General features: G+C 41.4%; 1 protein-coding gene across 1 annotated transcript; it reads right to left on the bottom strand.

Annotated features, from left to right (window-relative positions):
• Positions 1 to 305: 305 nt before the first annotated feature.
• On the bottom strand, positions 306 to 13120 carry NDUFA8 (NADH:ubiquinone oxidoreductase subunit A8). Its single transcript, XM_017673206.3, has 4 exons — positions 12953 to 13120; positions 7223 to 7386; positions 3931 to 4096; positions 306 to 620 (listed from the first exon to the last, which is right to left on the bottom strand). The coding sequence occupies exons 1-4, from the start codon at positions 13001 to 13003 to the stop codon at positions 483 to 485; spliced, it is 519 nt and encodes a 172-aa protein (XP_017528695.1). The 5' UTR covers positions 13004 to 13120; the 3' UTR covers positions 306 to 482.
• Between the last annotated feature and the right edge of the window lie 51 nt (positions 13121 to 13171).

The following is a 13171-nucleotide window of genomic DNA, read 5'->3' as shown; positions in this document are numbered from 1 at the left end:
CTATCCTGGACACTTCCCCTGTACAAGCTTTAGGGTTATCTATTTCTATGAAATGCTGGACGGGAGGACAGTTGAGACTTCAAAGTATGTGATCACACACACACCCTAAGGAGCTGTCTCAGGTAACAAAGCCCTTCCTTTACACAGTCCTTTCTCCGTGATCTCCTTGGCTCCCCTGTCCCACTGCTGAATGCCTACCTAAAGCAGAGAGAGGGAGGGATGGCCAGGACCAAGGAGAAGAAAAAGTGAAGGGAAGTCATCTGCAAAGGCCAAAAGGTTATATAAAACATAATAAAATACAACTGTTTCCTTTAAAATTTTTAATGGCCAGGAAATGGTATAGAATAACTGCCAAGTGACATAAATTAACTTCTTGTTAATGTTTGTGATCCCGGAAGGAGCCCCCTATCAGTCGAAGCAAACCGCATGAGTTTCCATCAGTCGTCTGGGTGTGTGACTGAGTGTGGGCCGTGGACCTATCTTTACACGGTCCAGAAAAAAATGCGGCTGCCATGTCTGGCAGGCTTCAGATCTCCTTCCACCTCAGGGTTGGGCTCTGGTCTTGCTCTTGAGTGATAGGGATTCTCTGGTGAAGGTCGATCTGTCCTCACTTTGGTGACCTGTGAGGAGTGAAGGGGAAGCAGCAAAGCTGAAAATTAGGTGGAGCAGCTGGTGACCATGAGCACACCTCCCATGTCCCCTCTCTGCCCCTGCTGTCCCAGACACTCTTCTTTAAAGCCCTGGCAAATCATATTTAGACTCATTTAAACCTTGAATGAACATTCAAGAAAACCTACTATGTAACTCCACATAGTAGAAGAACAGAAGTTAGGGATACAGAAGGGAACAAGATGCACACTGTCCTCAAGGGGTTCACAGTCTCGTGAGGGAGCCAGGCAAGAAAATCCAGACTTCCAACCAAATCACCATAACTGAGACAGGAGCCGTGTGCTAGCGAAGCAAGGACGCTGGGCGCCCAACTCATCCTGAAGATGACGCTTGTTCGCAACAAGGTTGAGCACATAATTTTATTCTCACATTCCTACAAGGTCATTTTGAGGGGGTTCACTGGGGTCACCTAGCTATAATGGAAGAACTAGTACTCAAAGCCAGATCTGTCCACTCCAACTCCTGTGCTTCTAAATAACCCACTACACCGGCAGGCAGGAGCCAGACGATGAAGCGTACTGAATGATAAGCGAAGGGGTATGAATTTCAACCTGCTGGTAACAGGTGCCACTGAAGTGGGTTAGTACCTCAATCACATGTATAGGCTGGAAGGTGGAGAAGCTTAATGAGAGAGGGGCAAGCCCAGAACTGGAGAGCCAAGCCAGTGGGCCAGACAAGATGGTGGGCAATGGGCCATGGTAACAGGGGGAGACAGGGCGTGTTACACCCACATTGCCCCAATGGCCCCAAAGATCTCTACTGGAAACCCTGCAGAAACTGTTCTCATTTTGAAGATGAGGAAACAGGCCCAGAGAAGTGGAAAGACACAAGGCCATATCAAGAATCTTGTTATCTAGTAGTCTGAATGCTAAGCCACTCCACATAATATAACCAAATTGGTCTTCCATAGGTACAAATTCAGAAACCTTTTATTGTGAACAGAGCTTTAATGTACACAATTGCATAGTTATGACTATAATCACTCTTTGAGGCATAATTATCTCCAGTTCACAGATGCAGTCCAGGGAGGCTGACCTGCCTAAGATAAAGATATGTGGCAAACGGCAGGGCTGGAGCTGGAACCCACTTCTTCTGACTCCTAGTCCACTTTTGACTTCTGACTTTGGAACCCAAGTCCAGAATAGCTTCTTGTTTGTTTTTAAAAAGGTGTTATCAACTCTCTGCTAGACATCAGTAATAGTTCTATTATTGCTTATAGAGTAATTCCAAATGCTTCCAGCTGGCATACAAGGCTCCTTTAAGGGACTCAAGCGATCTATGAAATCAATCTAGAAAAATGTGTCTTAAAGTAATAAAAGGACCCTTTTAAAAAGGACAACATTATTCTGGAAAGAACAATAAAACAACTTCCTCTTCTGAATCCCACCCAAAAGAGAAAAGGAGCAGAAGCATGTGGTCAGACTAATTGGTAAGTAACTATGACCCTGGGCAGCCTACTTAACCTTCAACTTCCCATCTCTAAAATGGGGCTATTAGCTCACAGGATTATTAGGATAATACAGATAAAGTACCTGATGTATAACAGGTGCTCCATAAGTTATTCTCACTGTTAATATTATCAGGATGTTGGAATTCTGGTGAGAGAGAGCAATTCTGCCTCGGAAAGTCAGGAACTTCAAAGAAGGACATGGCATCTGAGCTAAACCAGAGGAGGGAGCAAGAACTCACCAGGGAAACCTGAGAGGGAAGGGCAATCCAGGGGAAGCAGAATGCAAAAGTAAATGAAGCTAAAATTTAGGCTTTCTCCCACCTATCTAGAAAGAGACTGGATGCTCATTTTAAGTATAACTAAAGCTGATAATCCTTCGAAAGAAATACACTTTTGACAAGAGTTAAGACAACATTTTTTTTATCTTATAGGTTTTAAAAAATGTTAATACAAAGATTCAGGAATACATTCTTTCTTAACAGCATGATTTGTTAATTCTCCTCTCATGAGAGAAATAAGAAAAGGTAGCTTTTATTATTAAATGTGTAAGTTCTGCCACTTTCCAACTCAGAATTATCAACTATTTAATTTATTCTGTAGCAAAAGAAGGTATCTGAAGATAATCAAGCCAGATGTATTTAAAAAAAACTGCTAAGCCATTCATCTACTTATAACACTAAGCTTAAGACCCAACATCCATAGATACTACACATGAAGGAAAAGGAACTAATATTAATTGTGGACACGTGTGCCAGACACTAGGCTGGAGATTCACACAAATTCTCTAGCTTAATCCCTACAGAAAACTAGGGATTAACACTGGTCCCACTTTGTAGATGTGGTAAGATAGGAAATATTAAGCAATTTTCTCAGGATCCCATAGCAATTAAGTAGTGAAACCAAGACTCAAATCTACTACCTGTCTCCATTCAAAACCTGTTTTCCCTCCAGGCTTTGCTTGCTACCTATGCTGTCTGAGAGAGAATGAGGGTGCTAAAGCTCAAGAAGCAGGACGGGGCAGATCATGAAGGGCCTTGCATGCCAGGGCATGTAGAGGATGCATTATCTTGCAAGCAATAGGGACCCCTGAAAAGTTTCTAAAAGAAAAGTGATAATTTGATTTATTTTCTGCACAGATCATGCCTACAGAGAAGATGTATTTATATCCTAAATTCTTCAATTTCAGAGGATGCCCTGCCTTCTAAAGTCCAAACTGATCTATCCTGCCTCCCAGAAATTTGCATAGCCCAGGTTAAGAACTCCTGTCTAAGAAGTGGGGCAAAGGCAAGGATTCAGAAAACATTCCAGAAGAAGCTGATCTACAGGAATTGATGACTGCATAAAGGAAGTAATAGTGGAAGTGAAGAAAAAAAGACATTCCAGTTAATAGCTCTGATGTTTCAACAGATGGTGATGTCACAACTGAGAGAGGAAATGCAAGACAAAAAGTCTGAAAATATACTTTTACAGTGACAGGCATGTAATTTTTGTATCTTAGGTATGTTCCTGAAAAATCTGGCATAACCCTGATATTAAATAAAAGATTTTGTTTATCTTTATTTGCTCCCTTCTGTTCTTTAATTAGCTAATTAACCAAAACAAATCTGCACATGCTAGAAGAGCTATTTAAAGGAATATTTCTATTAAATAAACTACCTTCTGGATTGTGCATAATCACTCCCTCATTAACTTGTTTGGGGAATTTGGATTTCTCACATCGTATCTGTACTCCCAGAGGACCCTTTCCTAACCACCTCCTGTCTTTACTCACCCTTAGTGAGAGAGTCAATCACTGGAAGAAACCTTCTTACCTTTGACAGCTCTCCCAGGTCAGGTCGCACCCAGCCCAGTTTGTCCAGCACACACTCATCAAATTTGGCCTGCTGTCTGCGACAGCGACGAAACAGCTGCAGGCCGGAATAATCAATGCAGGTCCAATACTCTGTAAAAGGCTCTGCACAGTGAACCTTTATCTGCCTGGGAAAGAACACTGGGTTAGGGTTAGCTCTTTGCAAAATAATGGAAAACAGAAAATGTAGGGAAAAAATAGGTACAGAGCTCAAATATGTAGTCTTATTTTTTGAAAGATAAGAGTGAATATTCTTACCTCACAAGACAACTGAGACAATTTGGAGGTCCTCAGGTTAATAATCCATAAACAAAAAAAGATTTCTGAGGCATAAGACCTAATTTCTTTATGTAAAAAATAAATGAAAACAAATACCAAAAAAAGATTGTGGTCTAAGGCATACAGATTTCACTCAGAGCCTAACTCCTCACTTGGGGCCTATCTATCCTTTTCGTTAGATCCCATTCTAAAGATTATCAGCTTAACAACATTAGGAGAGAAGGAGGCCTGCTGTTGGAAGTCAGAGGTGACAGACAATGGCAGAGGAGGGGGTAGAATCATAAAAAGCAAATACGCAAACAAGCAGAATCCTGGGGTCATTTGGTAGAAGGGACAAACTGCCCGACACTCCTCAAAGGCTCAAGATCCTGTTTCTATTAATGCATTAAACAAAAACAGAGATTTATCCTTGCCACTAAGAAAGTGAAATTATATTTGGTGTTCTCTGATAAGAAGAAGCAAGGTAGCCTATAACTCACCTTGTGGCCACCAAAAATAGTTGAAGGAAACTTTGTGTATGACAGGTATAAGCCTCAATTATTTTGCAAAATCCCCCTTCTCTTACCATTCAACCTTGCTAGTAGTCAAATAAATGCAAATTCAAGAAAAAATAAAATCCCATTATTTTATGTAAAAGCCATAGCTGAGGCAGCAGAAATACAGAGTACCTTCTTCCACCAACTGAATAATAATTATAAAGTGTTTGCTTGCCATACTCCAAGAATCTAGCTACACCAAATTGGGAATCTTATTTAACATGGATCAGAAAGAACCTCAGAGATGGCTGAAAGAAGCCCAGTGAAGAACTGACTTCCCACTGCTGCTGGGTTTCCTTCATGGGGGGCGACCCATGTTCCTGGTTCCTTATGTATCCTTCCACATAATCTAATATCACTTTGGGGGTGCAAGCAGGCAACAGGAAGGATGAAGGAACAGCAAAGTCCTCTTTTGGGGAGCATTTCTGAATACATCAAGCCTCACTGACCTAGATTTCCACAGTACACAAAATTGGACCCACCTAGCCTCTACTTGAGAATGGTCCTTGTAGGGACCTCCCGTTTCCAATGGAAGCTTTGTATTCCTCCAAAATGTGTGGCAGAAGACGGCCTGCAAACCACTACTATAGTACTCAGTCTCTGTTCTGGGCCTTGTTGCCCCGGCACCCACACTCAACAGACAATTATCTACTAATGGCTACAACAAGCAATGTCAACAGTGAGGAATTCCTCTCACAGAGGCAATGAGATACCTCCACGGCTTTTGCAATCCAAACATTCTCCACTTAAATGTACTACCTCTGGACCAATGGAGAAATGCTTTGCTGAAGTTCTCTTAGAAAATAAGACTTTTAAAAAGGAACATATATTCAACCTTGTTAACAATCAAATCAATGCAAATTCAAGTAAGGATAAAACCATTTTGTATCTACCAAATATTTCAATAGTAGGCAAAGTTAGTGAGGTATACCAACATACAACACAGAGGACAGCATAAACTGACCCAGATTTAAAAATATGGTGACTATAGTGCAGGAACCATAAATAATGTTTAAAGCCTTGCACAGAATAATCTCGACTAGGAAATTTACACATAGAAATTAATTAAAAAATGAAAAAGATCTATATGCAAAGGTAATCACTGTAGATTTATCCAAAACAATCAAAACCTGGAATCAACAAAGATGTTTAACAGCAGGAATCGGTCAGGTACATTATGGTTAATTTATCTATGAATGGAATATTATATAGTCATTAAAATGATGACCGTGAAGACAATACAGCAACTTGAGAGTTCCCAATAGTTTCAAGTGAAAAATGAATTTTAAAATTTACATATATAATGACTTTAACCACAAAAATATCTTTGCCTGTGGACAAAGACAACAGAAGGAAGCAAGGACAGCAGTTATTACGGGAAGAAATTTTATTTTTCCTCTAACATCACTGTAGTGGACATCTGTGGATTTGCCCAGCCAGCAGTATTCCCATTCTTCTGTAACATCCTTCTAATTTTCCTTTGGGGGAACAGCCCCTCCCTACCTCATAGCAGTGTGGTTTAGATGAATCTAAGTCTACTGCCCACTTCAGGCCTGACCAATGATAGCACTTTATTCCTGAAACACAGCTGATTCAGGGGTGCCTATGAAGTTAACCAGCCCGGCCAATCACTCTCAGTCAGGGACCTCCGCTCATACTAGCAGAGAATCGGCACTCTTTGTCCAGGTCTGCCAGGCAAATAGCACAGCAGTGTGGAGCAGCTGGTGGCATTTTCGCTACAGCAAGGAAAGCGTCTTTTTGAAAATGAGTTTGACAGAGAAAAGCAGAACTAAGAGACTGGGGGAAGATGAGAACAGCAAAAAGGTAGTTGTGAAATTATTTAAACCCTCAAATCCAGCTCTGTCTGGTGCCAGTCCTACTTCTGGCCTTTACAGCTACATGAGCCAATTCCCTTTGAGTTGAGTTTCTACCCCTTTCAACAGAGTTCTGACTAACATCAGCTACTAAAACATTTTTCTACAATTACAATTTGGATTTTTTTTTACTTACAGTATTGAGCACAGCAGCCTACCTAAAAACCTGAGACACAGCACATTTTTCTTCCCATGATAGTTGCCCGTTCTGTAGTAACAATAGTGATAACAATCTAGCCAACACCTGCTAACAAGTAGTGTAGTGAGTTGATTTATGTGCCTCTTCAACTTTTCACAACAGTCTGGTGTAAGACAGGTATTCTCCAATTTGGGAATCGAGATTCATGGAGGTTATAAAGAATACTTGCCAAATAATAAAATCAAGTAACAAAAATAGCTATCATTTATTGTGTGCTTACTTTGGCCTCTCTGATTTCAAAGGCATGCATATTCTGCTAAAATGAGTCCCTAAAATTATCCTTCCACTTAATTAGCTGGATGTTCACTAAGATACAGATTCCTTGAGGTTTCACCCAAATAGGCACTAATGTGAAAGGATTTGTACCTAAAGAAGTCCAGGGCACACTTGTTGACAAGCTTGCCTTCCTCTAAACACCGCCTCGGGTCTTTCTCTTCCCAGCGGCACAGCATGAACTCCTTGTTGGGCTTATCGCACTGAGCTCCATAGTGATGGGCAGCCGCCTTGAGCACCGAAGAGCTGACTTTCACCTGGGGAAGGGAACACCGGGAGAGAGACCACAGTGAGTGACCAGGACATCGCTTCCTCAACCGCACCTCACAGCGGGCGAGACAGAGGGGAACGAGGGGGTGCTGCTGACTCTGCCGCAACACTGAAAGACAGGACAGCCACAGTTACCCTCCGGCTACAGGGCTTCAGCAGTCACAGAGCTCTTCCACACAAATGATTTTCTAGACCTTGATGATCATCATCATCTTATTAGGCTGGTATCACATCACTATCTCCATTTCAGACCTAAGGAAATGGCAGCCTTGACAGCCCTAAGAACCCTTAGATCTTCAGGACAGAGAAAGGGGAGTTCCAGAGGAAGATGGTAGCTTGTGACGTAAGGGCAGGAACCAGCTCTGGGGAGCTTGGATGAGTCTCCTCTCCAGGAATAAAGTCATAGTGGTAGGATATAGAAAATTCCTGGAAGATGACAGTCACAGATGAGAAACTGGAAGGGATCAGTAAGAGCATCTAGTCCAGTAAGTTACTACTAATAATGAAGTACTATAATCTGTGGATTTTTTTAAATTATGGGGTACATCCCAGGTAGTCATCCCTGGAGCTGTTGCCTCCCTCGCCTGCATTCCACGGCATCCTCATGAACAGTGTAGTTACAGCGAGCTCCCAGAGTCCAGAGGCTAAGAGCTGCTGCCACAGCCTCACGCCTCTTGCCCATGCCACCCTTTCGTGGGCCCACACCACTATGTTTTAATTACACTGTAATGTAACAGAACACTTTATTGTCCAGGAGAACCATCCTCTTCACTATTTCTTTTCAAAATCATTTTGGCCTTTCATTCTTCCACATGACCACGAATAAATAATTTGCACTGGAATTACACTAAGTTCAGTTATATATTAAATTAGCAGGGAATGGGCACTCTTACAATACTGGTTCTCTGCTCAAACTTCATCTCCTGAGAGTGTCTCTCCACAGGCATCTTACACAAGCTGGCATCATGCGTGACCACTAGAGAGTGAGCTCCAAGAGGGTAGGGATTTTGTTTCCAAAAGGGATCCGAGACTGCAAAGATGTCAGTTCTCCCAAAACTAAGCCATAATTAAATGTAATGTTTACTAGGGTTCACCATGCACCCAAGACAGTGTCTAGCAGGAGCAGCTGTTGAGCAGGCACTCTGTGCCAGGTACTGGGGACACATAGTTACAAAAGAAAGAATACATGAATTATGCTTTCTCTTCCAGAATACAGTATGTCCCTCCATTTAGTCAAGTCATTCTAATGTCCTTTGGTTACAATTAGTTTCCCTCATGCATATAGGAACCTTATACATCTCATTTATTCCTTGGTATTTTAACATTTTTGATACTATCTATTGGATATTTTTTCCACTAATTTTCAAATCAGTTACTGTGTGCTTGTTCACCCTATCTTCTCTCTAGCCACCTTACTGAACTCTTGTCAATTCTGATACAAGAGGACTAACAGATATACATTCACAAATACAAACTGCTTCCCTTCCTTTCTTTGTATATTGTTTTTCCTCTTCTCTTCCCCCATCTTACTGCTCTGACCCAAACCCCTGGGATAGTACAGATGAGCAGCAATGGCAGTAGAAATCTTTGCCTTTTCTAAACTTCTCGTATGATACTAGCTATTGGTGTCTGGGATACAGCAGTTTGGATATGTCTCATTAAGCCAAGTTTCTTTCTACTTCTAATTGGTTTTGTTTTACTGTGGTTTTCACCAGGAAAGATTGAAATTTTCAGGTTTCTTTTTCATTAATCTATAAATGTAATGTAGAGCATTAACAGATTTTCCAAAACTGACCTATTGTATCTAGAATAAAATCTAGGCTGCCATAATGTCTTAGGCTTTAAAATACCACTGGATGTGATTCGCACGTATTTTATTAGGAATTTTTCAGTGAGAATAATTTTGTAATCTTTTTATAATAATAAAAATTTTATGATTTTATTTTTTATGAATTTCACAAGCTTTATGTTAAATTAATAATATAAAGAGCAAGGAAAGATGAAGAGTAATTCATTTACACTAGAGGAAGAGGAAAATAAAGTTTCAACTCTATATACTAACATTTAACTTATCAAAGCAAAGGTGAAATTGTAAGTGAAATTTGCCATGACAATTCTAATAAATTTGTTTAAAAAAAATCTGTAAAATTTTATACTGTAGTTTTTGGTAATAAGAGTTTATTTAGGTTAATAGAATGGTATATACTTGCTATATTACCTATGAAGGGCTGGGAGGATAAAAATCAAGACTCAAAACGTTTTTTTAAAGCTTGATATATTTTAAAAATTCAGTTAGCCATATTTACTTCCTTGTCAAATGCCTTAAAATATCTTTAAATGGCTGATTTAATCACTCAAATGCCTTTATAGCTATCACGCCCAAAAAAGCCCATGTCATTCTTTGCTTTACTTTGCTACAAAGGTAGAGGTCTTATCAAAACCTAGGTGTACCCATGTTGTTGAGCCAGTAAAAGATGCTCTGTCACAATCTATTTCCTAAGGAAAAAGAGGGAGGTGCTCAAGATGATACAGCAGGTCAATGGGAAACAGAACTGTAACCCAGAGACTGTGACCTCCACTCAGGCCTCTTCCTGTTACATCACCATCACTGAGGCGGCAAAGAACTTCAGTGGCCACCATCTCCCTCACCTGCTTCTTCACTAAGGACTGGTGAATTCCAAAAGAAACAACACCCTTTTGCAGCTGCTTAACGTGAATACACTCTCCAGTTCACTCAGCTCCTTTGAAAGAAAACAGAACCTCAATGTCCCTCCTCATTTACCCTCACAGCAGCTTCGCTGCAGGGCAGGTTTACACAGTCTGCAGGTGTGAAAAGGGAGGCAGAAAACAGCTTACAATCCACATCCTATCTTCCAGTCCCGTTTTCTCTCCCTTAAACTATGTCTGCACCTCTTTATAGTACTCGATTTATACTATGCCTTACAATTTACTTAATTTATGTGAAATGGGGGATAATGGTACTTATCTGACAGAACTGTTAGTCAGTATTAAATGAGTCAATACATATAAAAATGTTAAGAACAGTGCCTCATACATAGAAAACACATCATAAATATATCACATTGGCTATTATTTTAATTCAGATTTGTCAGTGTGTACAAGCTTCTAACCACTTTTTCCACAGGGATGTGTTACAACCCGAAGTCAACGAGATCAAAATGTATTTAACTTGCCTCTCAAACCTGCTCCTTCTGGCTTCCCCAATCCTGTTGTCAACCTTTCCTGTCTCTGGAATCTAAGTTGTGGCTAAGTCTGCTCAATTCTAGATAAATCTGTTCTTTCCTCTCTGTAAGCAGTTACCAATTACTCTGGGGTCATTAATGGCTTCCTCAATGATTTCAACAGCCACCAGGACTAGTGTCTCTGCTTTTCTTTCCCTCTCTTCAATCCATTCTTCAGAGCTGCTAATGATCTTCCTAAAAAAACAACTCTTATTTTACTCTGCTATTAAAACAAATCACCAACAAAACCCTGTAAGGATTCAGGCTTAACAGCAGAATAAAGCCTAGACTTCTTACAGGGTACGCAAAGCCTTGTGGATCCAAGTATCTTTCCAGCTTTCTCAACCATGACACTTCGAAAAGGACCGCTGTTCTCTCAGAACATTGAATTCACTGTGCCCAGAAATCACCACTGGCCCCTGCATTTTCCCATCTCTGTACCTTTGCTCAGATCCTACCCTTGCTTAGACAGCTCTTCTCTCCAGCTCTGCCTGTAATGGCCATTCTTCAAATGCCAATTAGCCAAGTCTTACATTATGCCCAAGAAGGGCTTTCTCTGTTTCCTTTAAAGCCTCAGAGAATTGTACAGCTGGAATCACTTCATCTTACAAATAAAGTAACTGTGCCGGCAAATACTAAACGTGACTAATCAAGGTAACTGAACAGTTAGGCCTAGAATCAAAATCCAACTTCAAATCCTACTGTCTTTTCTTAAACCATGTCCACTCCTCTTCCAGAGCACTTAATCAAACTTTGTCTTGTATTTCAGTTATTTATGTAATTATCTGTTTCTCAGTTCAACTGTATGAACTCTAAAGGCAAATTTATTCGAGATAAATAGAATTGCAGGAAGTAATCCCTCAGATGTTTGTTGAACCAAATTAAAGTTCCAATAAAAAATACAGCAACTTAAGGCTAACTCAGCTTCTTAGGTTCATGGTGGGACAAGAAACAAAACACTGTTGGAGCAACCTTCCCTTCAGTATAAAATCTCTGAACACAGCTAACAATTTATTTGAGGAAAATAATAGTTGTCATTCTTACAAACATCTAAGATTAAGTGAAATAAAGCAGACAAAGCACTTAACACAGTGCCTGGGATAATTTCTGATGAATGATTTTTAGTTTTGTCCTCCCCCTACTATGTAGCCTGATTTTCCTACCATCCAGTCCTGCCAAGACACTCCTCTAACTTAAAACCTTCACCTCTCCTCACCACCTTGCTTACAGGATAAAATCTTCATTTGCAGGTTTAGTCTGGCCAAATAGAAGTTGCTTCCCAGGCCTGCCTCAGCCCAAGGTTTTGTCTGAGCACCTGCTGCTTCCCGCAAACACTAGAGTCATCAAACAGCACTTGTTTCCCTAAACACATAAGGTTCTGCTAAGCCTGCATCCTCTTAAGGTTTTGCCCATAATACTGTAGTTTAAAGGCATGTGTTTTAATTCAAACCGGGGTTCACATTCCACCTCTACCACTTACTAGTTATGTGACCTTGGGCAAATTTCTACTCAGAGCCTGTTTCCTTATCTATACCATTATATCCTACTTCAATGTTGTTGTGAGGATTCTATGAATTCATGTATGCAGAGTAATTAGCATTTACTGCCTGACATCTAGAAAAGGCTTGATCATGTTTGCTGCAGTTAGTTATATTGTTTTCACTTCTCACAGCACGAAGTACACTGAACTGTAATTTTCTCTTTAGATGTCTGTCTCCCTATTAGATTATAAGCCCTATGAGGACAGGGCTCTCTCTCTTTTATTTACCAGTGCATACGGCAATTATTCAAATGTTATCTTTTGAATTAAAAAATGCTTTAAATGTCCTATTACAAAACACCTTCCCAGGGCTTAGCAACTTCACTTTCCAGTATCACCTTTTCCCGTGGCTTTCCAGCTCCACTCATTGCACTCTGCACCGACGGTGCTGCTTTAAGGTGACTGTCTCTCTCCCTCGACTGTGAGCAGCCGGGGTTGTGTACTCATTTAGCAGGGAGGTTTGAATAATAAATGACATAAAATAAAGTGGCCCTGGTTGGTGCTTAGTAAAAAGTACTACCAGAAGAAGCAGGACGCTGTGGGGGTGAGGGGGAGAGGGAGGACAGTTCTAGAGCCACTGCAGGACGGGGTCGGGATGGGGCGATTCTAGGAGCTACGAGGGGGCGTCCAGGGGTGGGCCTGTGTATGTGTTTGGGGACATGGAGGAAGGGATGCAGGGCCCAGGGTCCGCGGATTCGAAGCAGAGCTGGGGCTAGGCCCGGGAAGTTGCAGCCCTATGTCCCGCTTGCCTGTTCTCTGAACGAGCCTCACCTCCTGCACTTTCAGATCCTCCAGAGTGGGCAGCTCCACTATCCCAGGCATGGCAGCGGTAGCCCCGGCCCCGACCCGGCGCCCACAGCGGCGTCGCCCCCGTCTCCTTGAACTCCCCTTTGAACGGTCGAGGGCGACCTAGCACCTGCGCATGCGCAGCGGGCAGTGCGCAAGCGCACTGCTCTGCTCAACCTCGAGCCACGGAGCGCGCGCAGCCGC

This window comes from Manis javanica, chromosome 2 (genome assembly GCF_040802235.1).
Source record: "Manis javanica isolate MJ-LG chromosome 2, MJ_LKY, whole genome shotgun sequence".
Lineage (NCBI taxonomy): Eukaryota > Metazoa > Chordata > Mammalia > Pholidota > Manidae > Manis > Manis javanica.
This window is presented reverse-complemented; position numbering and strand designations above follow the sequence as displayed.